Source organism: Salvelinus fontinalis, chromosome 13 (assembly GCF_029448725.1).
Source record: "Salvelinus fontinalis isolate EN_2023a chromosome 13, ASM2944872v1, whole genome shotgun sequence".
NCBI classification, from domain to species: Eukaryota; Metazoa; Chordata; class Actinopteri; order Salmoniformes; family Salmonidae; genus Salvelinus; species Salvelinus fontinalis.
In genome coordinates, this window is record NC_074677.1 from 23,948,145 (window position 1) to 23,962,258 (window position 14,114).

Below are 14,114 nucleotides of genomic sequence, written 5' to 3' on the forward strand. Positions count from 1 at the left end.
CTTAATAGAAATGAATGGTAAATAATTGATTGTGTCATTTGAGTCACTTTTATTGTAAATAAGAATAGAATATGTTGCTAAACACTTCTAGATGAATGTGGAAGATACCATGATTATGGATAATCCTGAATGAATCCTGAAATATAATGAGTAAGAAAGTTAGAGGGTCAAAGATCATACCTCTAAGATATGATAACCTCCCCTGTTATTGGTAATGGGGCAGCAGGTAGCCTAGTGGTTAGAGCGTTGGACTTGTAACTGAAAGGTTGCAAAATCGAATCCCTGAGCTGACATGGTAAAAATCTGCCGTTCTGCCCCTGAACAAAGCAGTTAACCCACTGTTCCTAGGCCGTCATTGAAAATAAGATTTTGTTCTTAGCTGACAAAAAAATAAATGATGAAGGGCTTTAGGGTAGGACCTTTGACCCTCTGTAATTCTCACTCATCATTATTCACGATTTAAGGGTGTCAATAATTCTGACCCCTACCTTTTTGAGAGTCAATTGTATTAGCATAAAATAATAGAATTTCCCCAAAATGTTTTACTTATAATACACTGCTCAAAAAAATAAAGGGAACACTTAAACAACACAATGTAACTCCAAGTCAATCACACTTCTGTGAAATCAAACTGTCCACTTAGGAAGAAACACTGATTGACAATAAATTTCACATTGTGAGACCATATGAGCAGACACATGCACATTTGTGGCCTGCTGGAGGTCATTTTGCAGGGCGCTGGCAGTGCACCTCCTTGCACAAAGGCGGAGGTAGCGGTCCTGCTGCTGGGTTGTTGCCCTCCTACGGCCTCCTCCACGTCTCCTGATGTACTGGCCTGTCTCCTGGTAGCGCCTGCATGCTCTGGACACTACGCTGACAGACACAGCAAACCTTTTTGCCACAGTTCGCATTGATGTGCCATCCTGGATGAACTGCACTACCTGAGCCACTTGTGTGGGTTGTAGACTCCGTCTCATGCTACCACTAGAGTGAGAGCACCGCCAGCATTCAAAAGTGACCAAAACATCAGCCAGGAAGCATAGGAACTGAGAAGTGGTCTGTGGTCACCACCTGCAGAATCACTCCTGTTTTGGGGGGTGTCTTGCTAATTGCCTATAATTTCCACCTTTTGTCTATTCCATTTGCACAACAGCATGTGAAATGTATTGTCAATCAGTGTTGCTTCCTAAGTGGACAGTTTGATTTCACAGAAGTGTGATTGACTTGGAGTTACATTGTGTTATTTAAGTGTTCCCTTAATTTCTTTGAGCAGTGTATTTACTGAATACAATTATAAACACAACATGCAACAATTTCAACAATTTTACTGAGTTACAGTTCATATAAGAAAATCTGTCAATTGAAATAAATTCATTAGGCGCTAATCTATGGATTTCACATGTCTGGGAAGGGGAGCAGCCATGGGTGGGCTTGAGAGGGCATAGGCCCACCCACTTGGGAGCCAGGCCCAGCCAATCAGAATGAGTTTTTACCCACAAAAAGGCTTTATTACAGACAGAAATACTCCTCAGTTTCATCATCAGTCCGGGTGGCTGGTGTCAGACGATCCCGCAGGTGAAGAAGTCGGAAGTGGAGGTCCTGGGCTGACGTGGTTACACGTGGTCTGCGGTTGTGAGGCCGGATGGATGTACTGCCAAATTCTCTAAAATGACGTTGGAGGCGGCTTATGGTAGAGAAATTAACATCAAATTCTCTGGCAACAGCTCTGGTGGACATTCCTGCAGTCAGCATGCCAATTGCACGCTCCCTCAAAAACTTTAGACATCTGTGGCATTATGTTGTGTGACAAAACTGCACATTTTAGAGTGGCCTTTTATTGTCCCCAGCACAAGGTCCACCTGTTTATTGATCATGCTGTTTAATCAGCTTCTTGATATGCCACACCTGTCAGGTGGATGAATTATCTTGGTAAAGGAGAAATGCTCACTAACAGGGATGTAAACAAATTTGTGCACCAAATTTGAGAGAAATAAGCTTTTTGTGCATGTGTCCATTTAATGGGATCTTTTATTTCATCTCATGAAACATGGGACCAACACTTTACATGTTGCGATTATATTTTTGTTCAGTATAACTCATTGTTTGAATTATTTATTTTATACATTCATTATTCCGGACCCCACTGTATGTCATCTGTACACTTGGTAATCGGATTCTTCCAATCACAGCTAATGGATATAAGTGGATCATATAACAGACTTCTGTCAGGGATGTTGAAGAGTGTTTCACTCACTGTAGTGGCTGTGTGTGTTTATATAAGACTAACAATAAAAGTGCTTTTATATTCCAACATTGTTGTGTCTTTTTTTCTACAGTGTTGTGTCTGGAAGGGACAGCTAGTGCCATATGAATGACCTCTCACCCTACCAGGAAGAGAACCAAGTCCGTGCCTCGGAACACAGAAAGCCAATCAGAGGTGGTTCATCTTTCCACTGTGTACCAGGCCAAGTTCTGTCCTGGTCTCCAAAACCCAAACCCACACAGAAGGTTGAGATCTATCGGAGGGCACAGCACAGTAAAGGCTGTGGCTACTGTAGTGTGAACCAATGATGGTGCTGCTGTGAAAGGCTAACTGGTCCTCCTAATACACTGAATGGGTCACCATCATCTGTGTTGCTCCAGATCAGTGTGTAATAGTTCCCTATAGCATCTTTACATCATCTGATTATTACAGTAGAAGGCAGCCCACAGTGCAGGTCCGACACAGTACTGTCAGCCAGAGAGAGAGGGGAAGAGAGAGAAAAGAGAGAGTCAACCTCTCAGCTCCCTCCTACACACGTGTAAAACACTCAGAGGCCATTTTGCTGCCTGAAGAGCTCTCCACGACAATCCAGAGAGCTCTTCAACCCGTTACTGCCACAAAGTTCACCTCCGCTATTTTCTCTTTACCTTGCTTCTTTTTTTTTTAAACAATGTCATCAGTGGCCCAAATTACACCTTCCACATCGCACATTACTCTCTCTCTCTCTCGCTCTCTCTCTCCTCTGGAGGCAGACACACTCAAGCACTTTGCTGGCTGGCTGTGCACTTCTCGTCTGGCGCTGCTCCCTGGGTCTCACCATAGCAGTTTCATTTTCACATTAGCTCCGGTAAAGCTTTGGTGAAACCAGCCTTTCAGCTGAAGCACTGAGAGAGGAGGGGACAGCAGAGCAGTCTCCCTCTCTCCTAGTACTTCAACCCTTACAGACTGAACTCACCTCCTATCATATCTGAGCCATAGGAAAAAACTAAAAGAAATATGTTTTATGTCAAACTGGGGAATTGTTTATGATGAAATGTCAAGAAATAACTATGTAATTCATTGGTGGCTAACTTGTAATTATAGAGTATTACTGGCTGAGAAAGTAGTGTCAAAGCAAGAAAAATTAAATACATTTAATCAGATATCAACTGTATCATCTGGTGTAGACAGTAATTAAATTACCACTGCAATGTCATTACATATTTTCTCCCTCTAAGTAATAACAATATGATCCAGTGTCTGTCTGTCTGTCTGTCTGTCTGTCTGTCTGTCTGTCTGTCTGTCTGTCTGTCTGTCTGTCTGTCTGTGTGTGTGGGGTCCTATTCAATACTGAGTCAGTCTGGACAGATACAAACATACAGAGCTATGACTCCTCAGCAGCCCTATTTACAGATGACAACCATTACTGCATGGGGCTATGCTCTGCTATAACAAATCAGCTGTAATATGTTTAGACTGCCCTCTCCAATGACATAGTAGCGTTCAGGGCCGTGCTGTGGGGCCTGACTACATCATAAAGAATGCCAGTGTTACAGTGGCGAAGAGAGATTACACGCGTGGGACTGGACCTTTAATCATTTGATAAATCTATCTACACATGCTTTCTCCTGACATGGTGCTCTGTTTTGTTATTACAGCCAAGGCTCTGCCACACTCTAATCCTTTCCTGGGCAGCCCACGCACACACAGCTAAACTAGGCCTGGACAACATTATGTAGACCTCAACATCAGTTTAGGATTGGAAACCAACCTGACAGCTCCTAGACTCCAACAAGTTCTTTCAACTGGCCCAGCATACGGCTGGTTTCTCTTTTACATTCTCTGCAGGAGACTAAATGAATGAGGCTTGCAGGCAGGCTGACACCTGCGGGCGCTTTGACAGGCCCCGTAATTAGAGCTAACGTTTAATGATTCTCCCTTAATGAAGGCTGCGTCTGGGCAAATTGAACCCAGACAGAGAGGAGAGAGAGGGAGGGAGGGAGGGAGGGAGGGAGGGAGGGAGGGAGGGAGGGAGGGAGGGAGGGAGGAAATGAATTGAATTGAGGGAGAGAGAGGTTGTGAGGGAGGGAGAGCGAGATGGCTGTGAGGGGGAGAGAGAGCACCACAGAGTGGGAGACTGTGTGAAGCGAACACAACTGACAATTCCACACGGTGGATATCAATGGCCCTGGACCTGAGGCGAGACGTGAGAAAGGTGACGCGCGGCTGGAAGCAAATCAACGTCCAGGAACTAAAACACTGCACTCAGTCAGGAGATGAATTTCTTTGCAAATATGCCACAGTCAGATGCAATAAGCAATGAGGTGACTGACTATCTGTTGAGAGTGTACTGTACTGTGAGTGGTGCTGTCTGCCAGGCAGTGCAGTAATTGTTGGGAGGTAGACAGGACCGGATTAAGAAATACTTTTTTTGTGGATAGACTCTCCAAGCCCCTGTCGAATGTTAAGCCCAATAATAATTTAATGTGTACCAACAAGAAAGCACAAACCACCAAACAAACAGACCTTTTGCACTTGCCCTCGGGCAAATACTGATATTCATCTCCACACAATCTAAGCTTCTCCCATTTTACCTGGAGTTGTATCTTGTCCTGAGGCAGTTGGTTGGTCAATCAGTCGGTCGGTGCATCATAGTGATGGTAATCCCATCAAACTAAATACCCACCCTACTTCTTTTATCTTCACACTTCCCTCAATAAAAATACCAATGGCCTCCGTTCTTCTGCACCTGGATTCTTTTACTCGCCTTTTGTGATTGCAATAGGAATTAGCATATGGCTGGGGGAGGAGAAGAAGAAGGAGGAGGAGTAGAAGCTTGGATGTTAAAAAGAAAGAAAAGGGGCTTATATATTTAAATGTAAATGGGGGCCAAGAGGGTGCCTGCTATCCACCAGGGAGGGAGAGAGCGTATTTGTGTACTGTTTCCCTCAATAAGGCCTTTCACTAAGGGGTAAAGAGGGTGGCCCATGTTGATTTAGGCCACACAAAGGGGGTCTTAGTCCTTTCAAGGGAACCAAATATCCCCACAGAGAGGTGCCTTCAAAAGGAAGCCTCCCTGTCAAGCATGGCCATTGAGCCACCGATGCATGCCACAAATCAAGCCCTGGAGGTAATCAAAGGCCAGAATGTGGGAAATGTGTTTGGGGTCCCCAGACTCCACAGCAGAGCACAGTATAGCAAGAAAGGGGGGAAACAAGAACCTATCTGCACCAATCAGACCCTCTTTCTCCTGCTCTCTGAAGGGGTCATAAGCCCTGTTTCTCCATCCCCTCCTCTCCCCTAACATCCCCCCACCCCCATCAAATCCTATAGTAACCCACCATTGCAGAGGAATGTCCATTTAACACATTATCTGGGCTCCTTCAGGGATGGAGAAAATGGGACTGGCTGCTTTTCACAGCAAATTAGTGACGTGATTATGAGGTCACATGTGGTGTTGGCACTCTGAGGTCATAAACAGATGCCCTCCTTCTGACTTTATTTCATACTGCGTTAGCATTTCCTGGTTCCTTCTCCTCTGGCTCCTACACTCTTAGAAACAAGGTGTTAAGTAGACCCATATAGGGTTCCTCAGTTTGTCCCTATAGGGGAACCCTTTTTGGTGTTAGGTAGAAACCTTTGCAGAAGGTTCTCCCTATACCCCCTTTATGTAGGGTTCTTCATAGAACCTCCTGTATATGGTTCTACCGAGAACCCTTTAATCTTTGGAGGGTTCCTCCTAGAATCCTCTATGAATGGTTCCACCAGCCTTACTAGCCTTTAAAATTGTATTACATATGACAATACATTACATATATCATAAGGCCTTTCTTTGAGAGTTATACCCTAACCCAGTGGTGTTAGGAAACTCCTGGTTTACAGGCCACATCAGGCCAGCAAGTCACATTATGCTGGCTTGCAAAGTGATGTTTAATTCCTATTGGAATCCAGCCAGAGTTAAAATGTCCAACAAGTGGAATTTTTTATCACCAGCAACCTGCACTCAGACTGCCAGGGTAGGGAAGATTGTATACTGAGACCACCTCAATCATCTAAACTGGAACATTACATATATCATAAACCATCTCAGTAACTAGTGCAATAAGTCCAACTACTAACAGATTGGAATTGTTGAGAAAAATGTATGCTATTTATCTTTGTGTAGCATAACATTTATCAATCATTCAATGTACATGCAAAAACACATATTTTTGTGTTTATAATTTAATGTCAAATGTATTTCCCACTAAAGGGAGTAGTAACATGTTTTGGCTTATCAAAACTCTGCATGGTGTTGTTTATCTGAGTGAGTAGCTCATATAGATTTTTTTATTCATTACACTAAATTGATATTAAACTAGGCAAGTCTGAACATTAAGAACAAATTCGTATTTACAATGACAGCCTACCCCTGCCAAACCTAGACAACCGATGTGCCACTCTCAATCACGGCCAGATGTGATGCAGCCTGGATTCAAACCAGGTACTGCTGTGCCGCCTCTTGCTGAGGTGCAGTGTCTTAGACCACTGCGCCACTCGGGAGTTATGCGCTCCTACACTGAGCCAATGCAGAATTACAATCACCAACCAATGCCAAACCATGATTCTTGCAAATGAAAATAATATTGCCATAAATAATACTGCTACATAAAACACATTATAAGAGTTCATACCTTTAACTGTAGCGGTGCTGAAGAATTTCTCTGAGCTGGCATCAGAGCCCTGTGAGAGAGAAAGACGATATCATTAGCAAACTTCCTTAAACAGGTGGGTTTCCTCGTCAATGACCCAAACGGCCAGCTGAAGGGAGCGAAACATTCCGCACTGCAGCACATCGCGGCCACTTGATGGCACTGTTGGTCCATGTAATAACATGACAGCGCTAACCCTCACCCATTCCATGTCGAGCCCAGTGTGGCAGAGCGCAAATTAACATTGCTGTGTTATTGTGCAAACATTCAGTGCTAAGCATTTACACAGTATTAGATAATGAAAGCCTATTTACGTGACATTGCGGTGTCAAAAAGGCATTGGCTAATTCAATCCCACTAATAAAGTGAAAGATCGACATGTTACAATCCCTACCAGTGTGTGCGTGGCAAGGCTGAGCCTAGGCCTACTATGAAATAACAACACATTGAACCATTGGTTTTAAATGTCACTTTCAAAGCATTTCACTTTTTGTCGCAGAGAAGTATAAAACCAGATGACTATTGAAAGATGCTGTTTTAAATATTAGATATCAGTCCTAGTAAAGTGAAAATGACAATGAGCCTAATTCAAAACAATTCCGAAGATTTTATCACAGACAATGAAGACTCTTCACACCTTTTCGGCAAATGGACAGTGGCACGGGGTCCAATAATAATGGTATGACATTTGCGCAAATGTCACATATCCCAATAACTAACGCCTATCAATTATTTTCTATTCGCACATGAGACGATCTTGCTTGAGCCAGAAAACATTTCCATATTAATTTGCTTAGGGTTCAGGCAATTCCAAGGTAAGAGACAGGCATTTCAGTGTAGCTATTCATCCAAATTAAAATGTCTAGGTGCATGGAAAGCAGAATATTTTTCTCTCCACAAAATATTATTTAATCTCCTAATTCTAAAAATGAAACGTCAGTAACCTATCAAAGAATATTACTGCAGATTGAAATAGACAGACTTGATTGAAGCATATTCAGTTTGGATATTTCCCTTCTGCACACAACAAATATCCAGATATAGGCCAACGCCATTCAAAATTACGATTTTTTTCTTCTTATCCATGAATGCCCATAGCAATATTAAGCACTTACGTTATTATCAATTTATAATGACGTGAGTAGGAAAAGCTAGATTACACAAAACAATGCTGCAATAACCACAGATATTCTCCTACACGTTTTATTATATTCAATAAACATAGTACATACTGATAATAGGCCTACACATAATTCGTCGTTAATAGGACGTAAACTATAAGCTAATAACCAAATCATTTATAATAAGGTAGACGTGAATAAAGAAAAGCGACGCGCATACCTTTGATGTGGCGAAACTGGCAAGAAGGAAAATATTAGTTAAGATATCACTTTCGCTGTGTAGTAAATATGGCCCCGTTTCACATTCTGCTTGTCAAAATAATGTAATCCACAAATAGGCGGCGAATTCAACTCCGTTTAAATTGATGACATCCATGCGAAAAGAGAATCCGTTTCCAATAAAATTCCAACGAGATACGAGAAGCTCTTACAAAGCTACGGTGCCTCTCGGACAAAGGAAGCCATGTGTCTTGGCAGAAAAAGCATCAGCAACAGCTCTAGGTCGCTAAATCCCGGTAAGTGCGTTTTGTCTCCAGTTCAGAGTGGGATACAAATCTATCTCGCAATATTCTCGTATTGAAGATATGCGAGGTTCGAATAGGCAAGATCCTTGGGAGACTGCGTATCAGGACGCGTAAAGAGGCTGTGTCCACAGACACCAGCGGGAGTCGCCAGCTCGCTCCTACAGAGCAGCAAAATCCAACAAAGCGCAGACCAATTTCCTCTGTAGCAAAGAGGGAGACAAAATCACATTTAGAATCACCTTGAGCCAAAATGGGACTCCGCTTCCATTATATTTCCAGCTGGTTAAAGCTTATGTCCTGTAGTTGCTGACGGTTCTGTCACCGACAGAGCCTCTCATCGCTCCAAGCATCAGACAAAATCCCATTCATCCAACGGCTGCCTCAGTGGTCCTCGTTTGATGGTTGGGTCCTCCCACTTCCTGATTCTAACCTGACTTGGTTCAACCTCAAACTCTACTTCTCTTCCGAATACAAACACACCTGTGTTTTCTGCTTCTGAGGGTCCAAATACTTGGTTCCAAAGACGCCGCTCTTCTTGGGACAGGCGTGCATGAGTGTGTTTTATTTTGCTTGAATGAGGCTCAGAGAAAACTGCTTGGCAGTTCCAGAACGAGAGAGGGTGAGAGCAAGAGGCAGCGAGAGAGAGAGAGAGGAGGGAGGGACAGAGGGAGGGCCTGAGACTAGAATGATATTCTTTCACTGTCGACAGAGTGAGATGATGTCAGCGGCTAATGAATTTCCCAGTAGGGTGCTGCCAATGCGAGGGGAGGAAAACAAAACGCTCTTTATAAGCAGCAGTGCACCTCCTCAGAGCTCACAGCCACTCTCTTCCTGTTGAAATAACCACCACTCTACTGTCCTAGAGGGGGGTAACACACTCACACCAGCAACTAGGTCAACCATGGTGAGATAGTGATCCAGCCATGCTCACCAATGGTGCCCACTTAATCAAGCTCGATCCAGGGCTCAAACGCAGACATCGAAAAGCCCACCAATGTCCCTCCCTGAAACATGGTACTATGATCAGGTTTGTAGTGGTTTTCTCATGTTAAAACCATCTGTATTGTAAGAGGATTATCAGCTTTTGTGGACACTTGTCCTATTATTAAGCATGTTAATGATGGTACTGGTTTGCTTGTAAGGCGAAAGATTGATTGAGAGAGAGACAGCATTGATGGAAAGTGGTGTTGGGGGAAAAACATACAACATTATAAAATCCATGTACACAAACAACAAGTGTGCGGTTAAAATGGGCAAAAAACACACATTTCCTTCCACAAGGCCATGTGGTAAGACATGGATGCAGCTTAAGCCCCATCCTCTTCAACACATATATCAACGAATTGGCGAGGGCACTAGAACAGTCTGCAGCACCTGGCCTCACCCTACTAGAATCTGAAGTCAAATGTCTACTGTTTGCTGATGATCTGGTGCTTCTGTCACCAACCAAGGAGGGCCTACAGCAGCACCTAGATCTTCTGCACAGATTCTGTCAGACCTGGTCCCTAACACTAAATCTCAGTAAGACAAAAATAATGGTGTTCCAAAAAAGGTCCAGTCGCCAGGACCACAAATACAAATTCCATCTAGACACCGTTGCCCTAGAGCACACAAAAAACTATACATACCTCAGCCTAAACATCAGCGCCACAGGTAACTTCCACAAAGCTGTGAACGAGCTGAGAGACAAGGCAAGAAGGAACATAAAATTGGACATACCAATTATAATCTGGCTAAAAATACTTGAATAAGTTATAGAACTCATTGTCCTTTATGGTTGTGAGGTCTGGGGTCTGCTCACCAACCAAGAATTCACAAAATGGGACAAACACCAAATTGAGACCCTACATGCAGAATTGTGCAAAAATATCCCCCGTGTACAACGTAAAACACAAAATAATGCATGAAGAGCAGAATTAGGCCGATACCTGCTAATTATCAAAATCCAGAAAAGAGACGTTAAATTCTACAACCACCTAAAAGGAAGCGATTCTCAAACCTTCAATAACAAAGCCATCACCTACAGAGAGATGAACCTGGAAAATAGTCCCCTAAGCAAGCTGGTCCTGGGGCTCTGTTCACAAACAGAAACAGACCACACAGAGCCCCAGGAAAACAACACAATTAGACCCAACCATATCATGTGAAAACAAAACGATATTACTCGATACATTGGAAAGAATTAACAAAAAAAACAGAGCAAACTAAAATGCTATTTGGCCCTAAACAGAAATTACACAGAATACATGACCACTGTGACTGACCCAAACTCAAGGAAAGCTTTGACTATGTACAGACTCAGTGAGCATAGCCTTGCTATTGAGAAAGGTCGCCGTAGGCAGACCTGGCTCTCAAGAGAAGACAAGCTATTGTCACGCCCTGGCCTTAGTATTCTTTGTTTTCTTAATTATTTTAGTTAGGTCAGGGTGTGACATGGGGAATGTATGTGTTTTTGTAGTGTCTAGGGTGGTTGTAAGGTTTAGGGGGTTTATTAGAATAGTTGGGTTTATGTTTAGTATAGTAGTCTAGCTGTGTCTATGGTTGAGTGTAGGTATCTAGGAAAGTCTATGGTTGCCTGAATTGGGTCTCAATTAGAGACAGCTGGTTATTGTTGTCTCTGATTGGGAGCCATATTTAAGGCAACCATAGGCTTTAGCTGTTTGTGGGGAATTGTCTATGTCGTAGTGTTTTGTGTCAGCACTGAATTTTGTATAGCTTCACGGTCGTCTGTTCTATTTGTTGTTTTGTTTTTTCCTTCTTTAAAAATAAAGAAGATGTACTTTCCACGCGCTGCGCCTTGGTCCTCTCTCAGTCCCGTTGACGATCGTGACAGCTATGTCCACATTGCCCACAAAATGAGGTGGAAACTGAGCTGCACTTCCTAACCTCATGCCCAATGTATGACCATATTAGAGACGCATATTTCCCTCAGATTACCCAGATCTACAAAGAATTTGAAAACAAACCCAATTTTCATAAACTCCCATTTCTACTGGGTGAAATAACACAGTGTGCCATCACAGCAGCAAGATTTGTGACCTGAAAGAAATGGGCAACCAGTGAAGAACAAACACCATTGTAAATACAACCCATATTTATGTTTATTTATTTTTCCCTTTTGTACTTTAACTATTTGCACATCGTTACAACACTGTATATAGACATAATAAGACATTTGAAATGTCTTTAATCTTTTGGAGCTTCTGTGAGTGTAATGTTTACTGTTCATTTGTATTGTTTATTTCACTTTTGTTTATTATCTACTTCACTTGCTTTGGCAATGTTAACATATGTTTCCCATACCAATAAAGCCCTTAAATTGAAATTGAATTGAAATTGAGAGAGTACCCCTCTTTTGATTTGATCCATCTCACTAATCTGGTGGCCCAATGAAGACTCCAGACCAAAACAATCTTGCAAATCTTCAGCTAATGCTGGGCGTTCCTGGAAAATAACTTTAATCGCACGAAAACCCAGGGTACTATAGCCTTGGCTAATCAGCATTAGCCCACTGCCTGGGTAGTCAATGGATCAACAATGGAGTCACATTACAGGGAGGATAGGATCTCTTTCTCTCTCCCTACAGCGCCCAGCCCCCACAGAGCAGAAAACAGACTTAACTCCTTGCTGCTGGGTGCTAAAACATCCCTCTACCCTCTGTGCTGGAGAGAGAAGAAGAGAGGGAGAGAAAGATAGACACAGATGGACAGACCGACAGAGAGGGAAAGAGATTGAAACAGAGAGATAGAAAATGAGAGAGAGCGATAGCCCCCAGCTCTGAATGGCAGTGTTGTATGTGCTCTTAGTGTTCTATCTATCAGGACACTGGATCTCATGGCCAGACAGATGAGATGACTATCAGATAGATGACTATCAGCAGGGAGACGTGGCTGGCTGAGGCCCAAGAAGACCAGTCAAAGCCATAATGCCGGGCCCCAAGGCCCCAGAGAGCTAAACCTGATCACACAATGACCCTGAAAAGAACACAGCTCTCCAATACAAAGCGTTCATTGGGTTAGGGGCCCTCCTTGATCTCCAATACAAAGTGTCCATTGGGTTAGGGGGCCAGTCTTAGCCATCAGTCGGCCCATGTTCAATAGATGATGAAGCCATGTTGACAAGTATGTGCTTTGAACATCAAGCAGCTTGAACATTGGGAAGAAGAGAAGTAAAAAAGTATAGTGTACGTGAGCCTATGTGAGCACAAGCTTATTCCAAATGCTAAAAACAAACTCGACAAATTATGTTTCAAATTAGTTATATAAATACTGGGTTATTACATTGTAATTGCAAGACCTCCCATGTCATTGTATTATTTTGTTGTTAAAATAAAGGTGTGTAGACAGTGATGAAACATGGAGATTTTAGTCATGTTTAATTAAATCTGTTTCATGGCTAGTTGTAAGAAGATAAACTGTATATTTATACCATTGTCTGCCACCAACAAAAATGGCTGCTTGTTGTCGCACAGGTCTAAGGAATAGCAGCCATCAACAAATCAGCGTTCTCAGTCCTAAACGGTCATTATCAGATTTAGGAGAAACCTCAGGTCTGTGATTACAGCTCAACCACTAGACATTCTACGTCCGGATCTCTCACTCCACATGATTTTAAATTCAAACGAAACGCTGACAGAGACAAACAGAAAGAAGAAGAAAAAAAGCCCTGCATGTCGTAGCCAAGAAAATAATATAAAGTGTCACTTTGCTATGGAAAAGCACTTGATGCCGTTGCCAGAGAATGGAGAGCGGAGATCAAACATAACGTCTGGAGTTATGTTATGCATGCCAGTAATTGGTGTCTGTGCCTGTAAGTTCTGTCTATAGACCATCAGCCATCTCTCCTCCGCTGACGTTTTTTCATCTTTTATTCCTTTTTTTTGGGCCTTGATCCTTCACTTCAAAGCGTCAAGAAGCAATTTTTATTTTTATTCTTTCTCCGCAATGGCGGTTTAATTTCACAGGAACTTTATTTTCCTAGATTGCAATCACAGGAGACCGGCTCTCTTTTCATGAGCCTTCTTGCCATTACGGAAAATATCCTCTCATTTCAAATATTTTCTGATAAGTGTAACATGAGTGCTGTGCATGTAATACTTTAAGAGCTCTTATTGAATTCACATCCGTTGTGTCTGACTGTCTGGGGCATTTGTAGGACTCACGACTTCCAGTAGTCTATTCAGGGTGGATGAGGAGGACGAGGTGAGGCAATGAAAGGAAAAGTGTCTCAATGACATTCAGAAATGGTAGAAACATTATGAGGAGAATAGCAGATATATACACTATATATACAGTAGTATGTGGACACCCATTCAAATGAGTGGATTTGGCTATTCCAGCCAGACACGTTTTGTACAGGTGTATAAAATCGAACACCCAGCCATGCAATCTCCATAGACAAACATTGGCTGTAGAATGATCCTACTGAAGAGCTGAGTGACTTTCAACGTGGCACCGTCATAGGATGCCACCTTTCCAACAAGTCAGTTTGTCAAATTTCTGCCCTAATAGAGCTGCCCCGGCCAACTGTAAGTGCT

At 42.7% G+C, this 14,114-nt stretch overlaps 1 protein-coding gene across 7 annotated transcripts in view; it reads right to left on the reverse strand.

Annotated features, from left to right (window-relative positions):
* The window catches only part of LOC129868293 (autism susceptibility gene 2 protein-like), a 560,243-nt gene that overhangs the window by 44,932 nt on the left and 501,197 nt on the right, over positions 1-14,114 (reverse strand). For all 7 annotated transcript variants that reach the window (XM_055942132.1, XM_055942136.1, XM_055942135.1 and 4 more), the window contains one exon: positions 6,916-6,964. In XM_055942132.1, the coding sequence (XP_055798107.1) occupies positions 6,916-6,964 (49 nt within the window). The remainder of the gene's footprint in view (positions 1-6,915; positions 6,965-14,114) is intronic.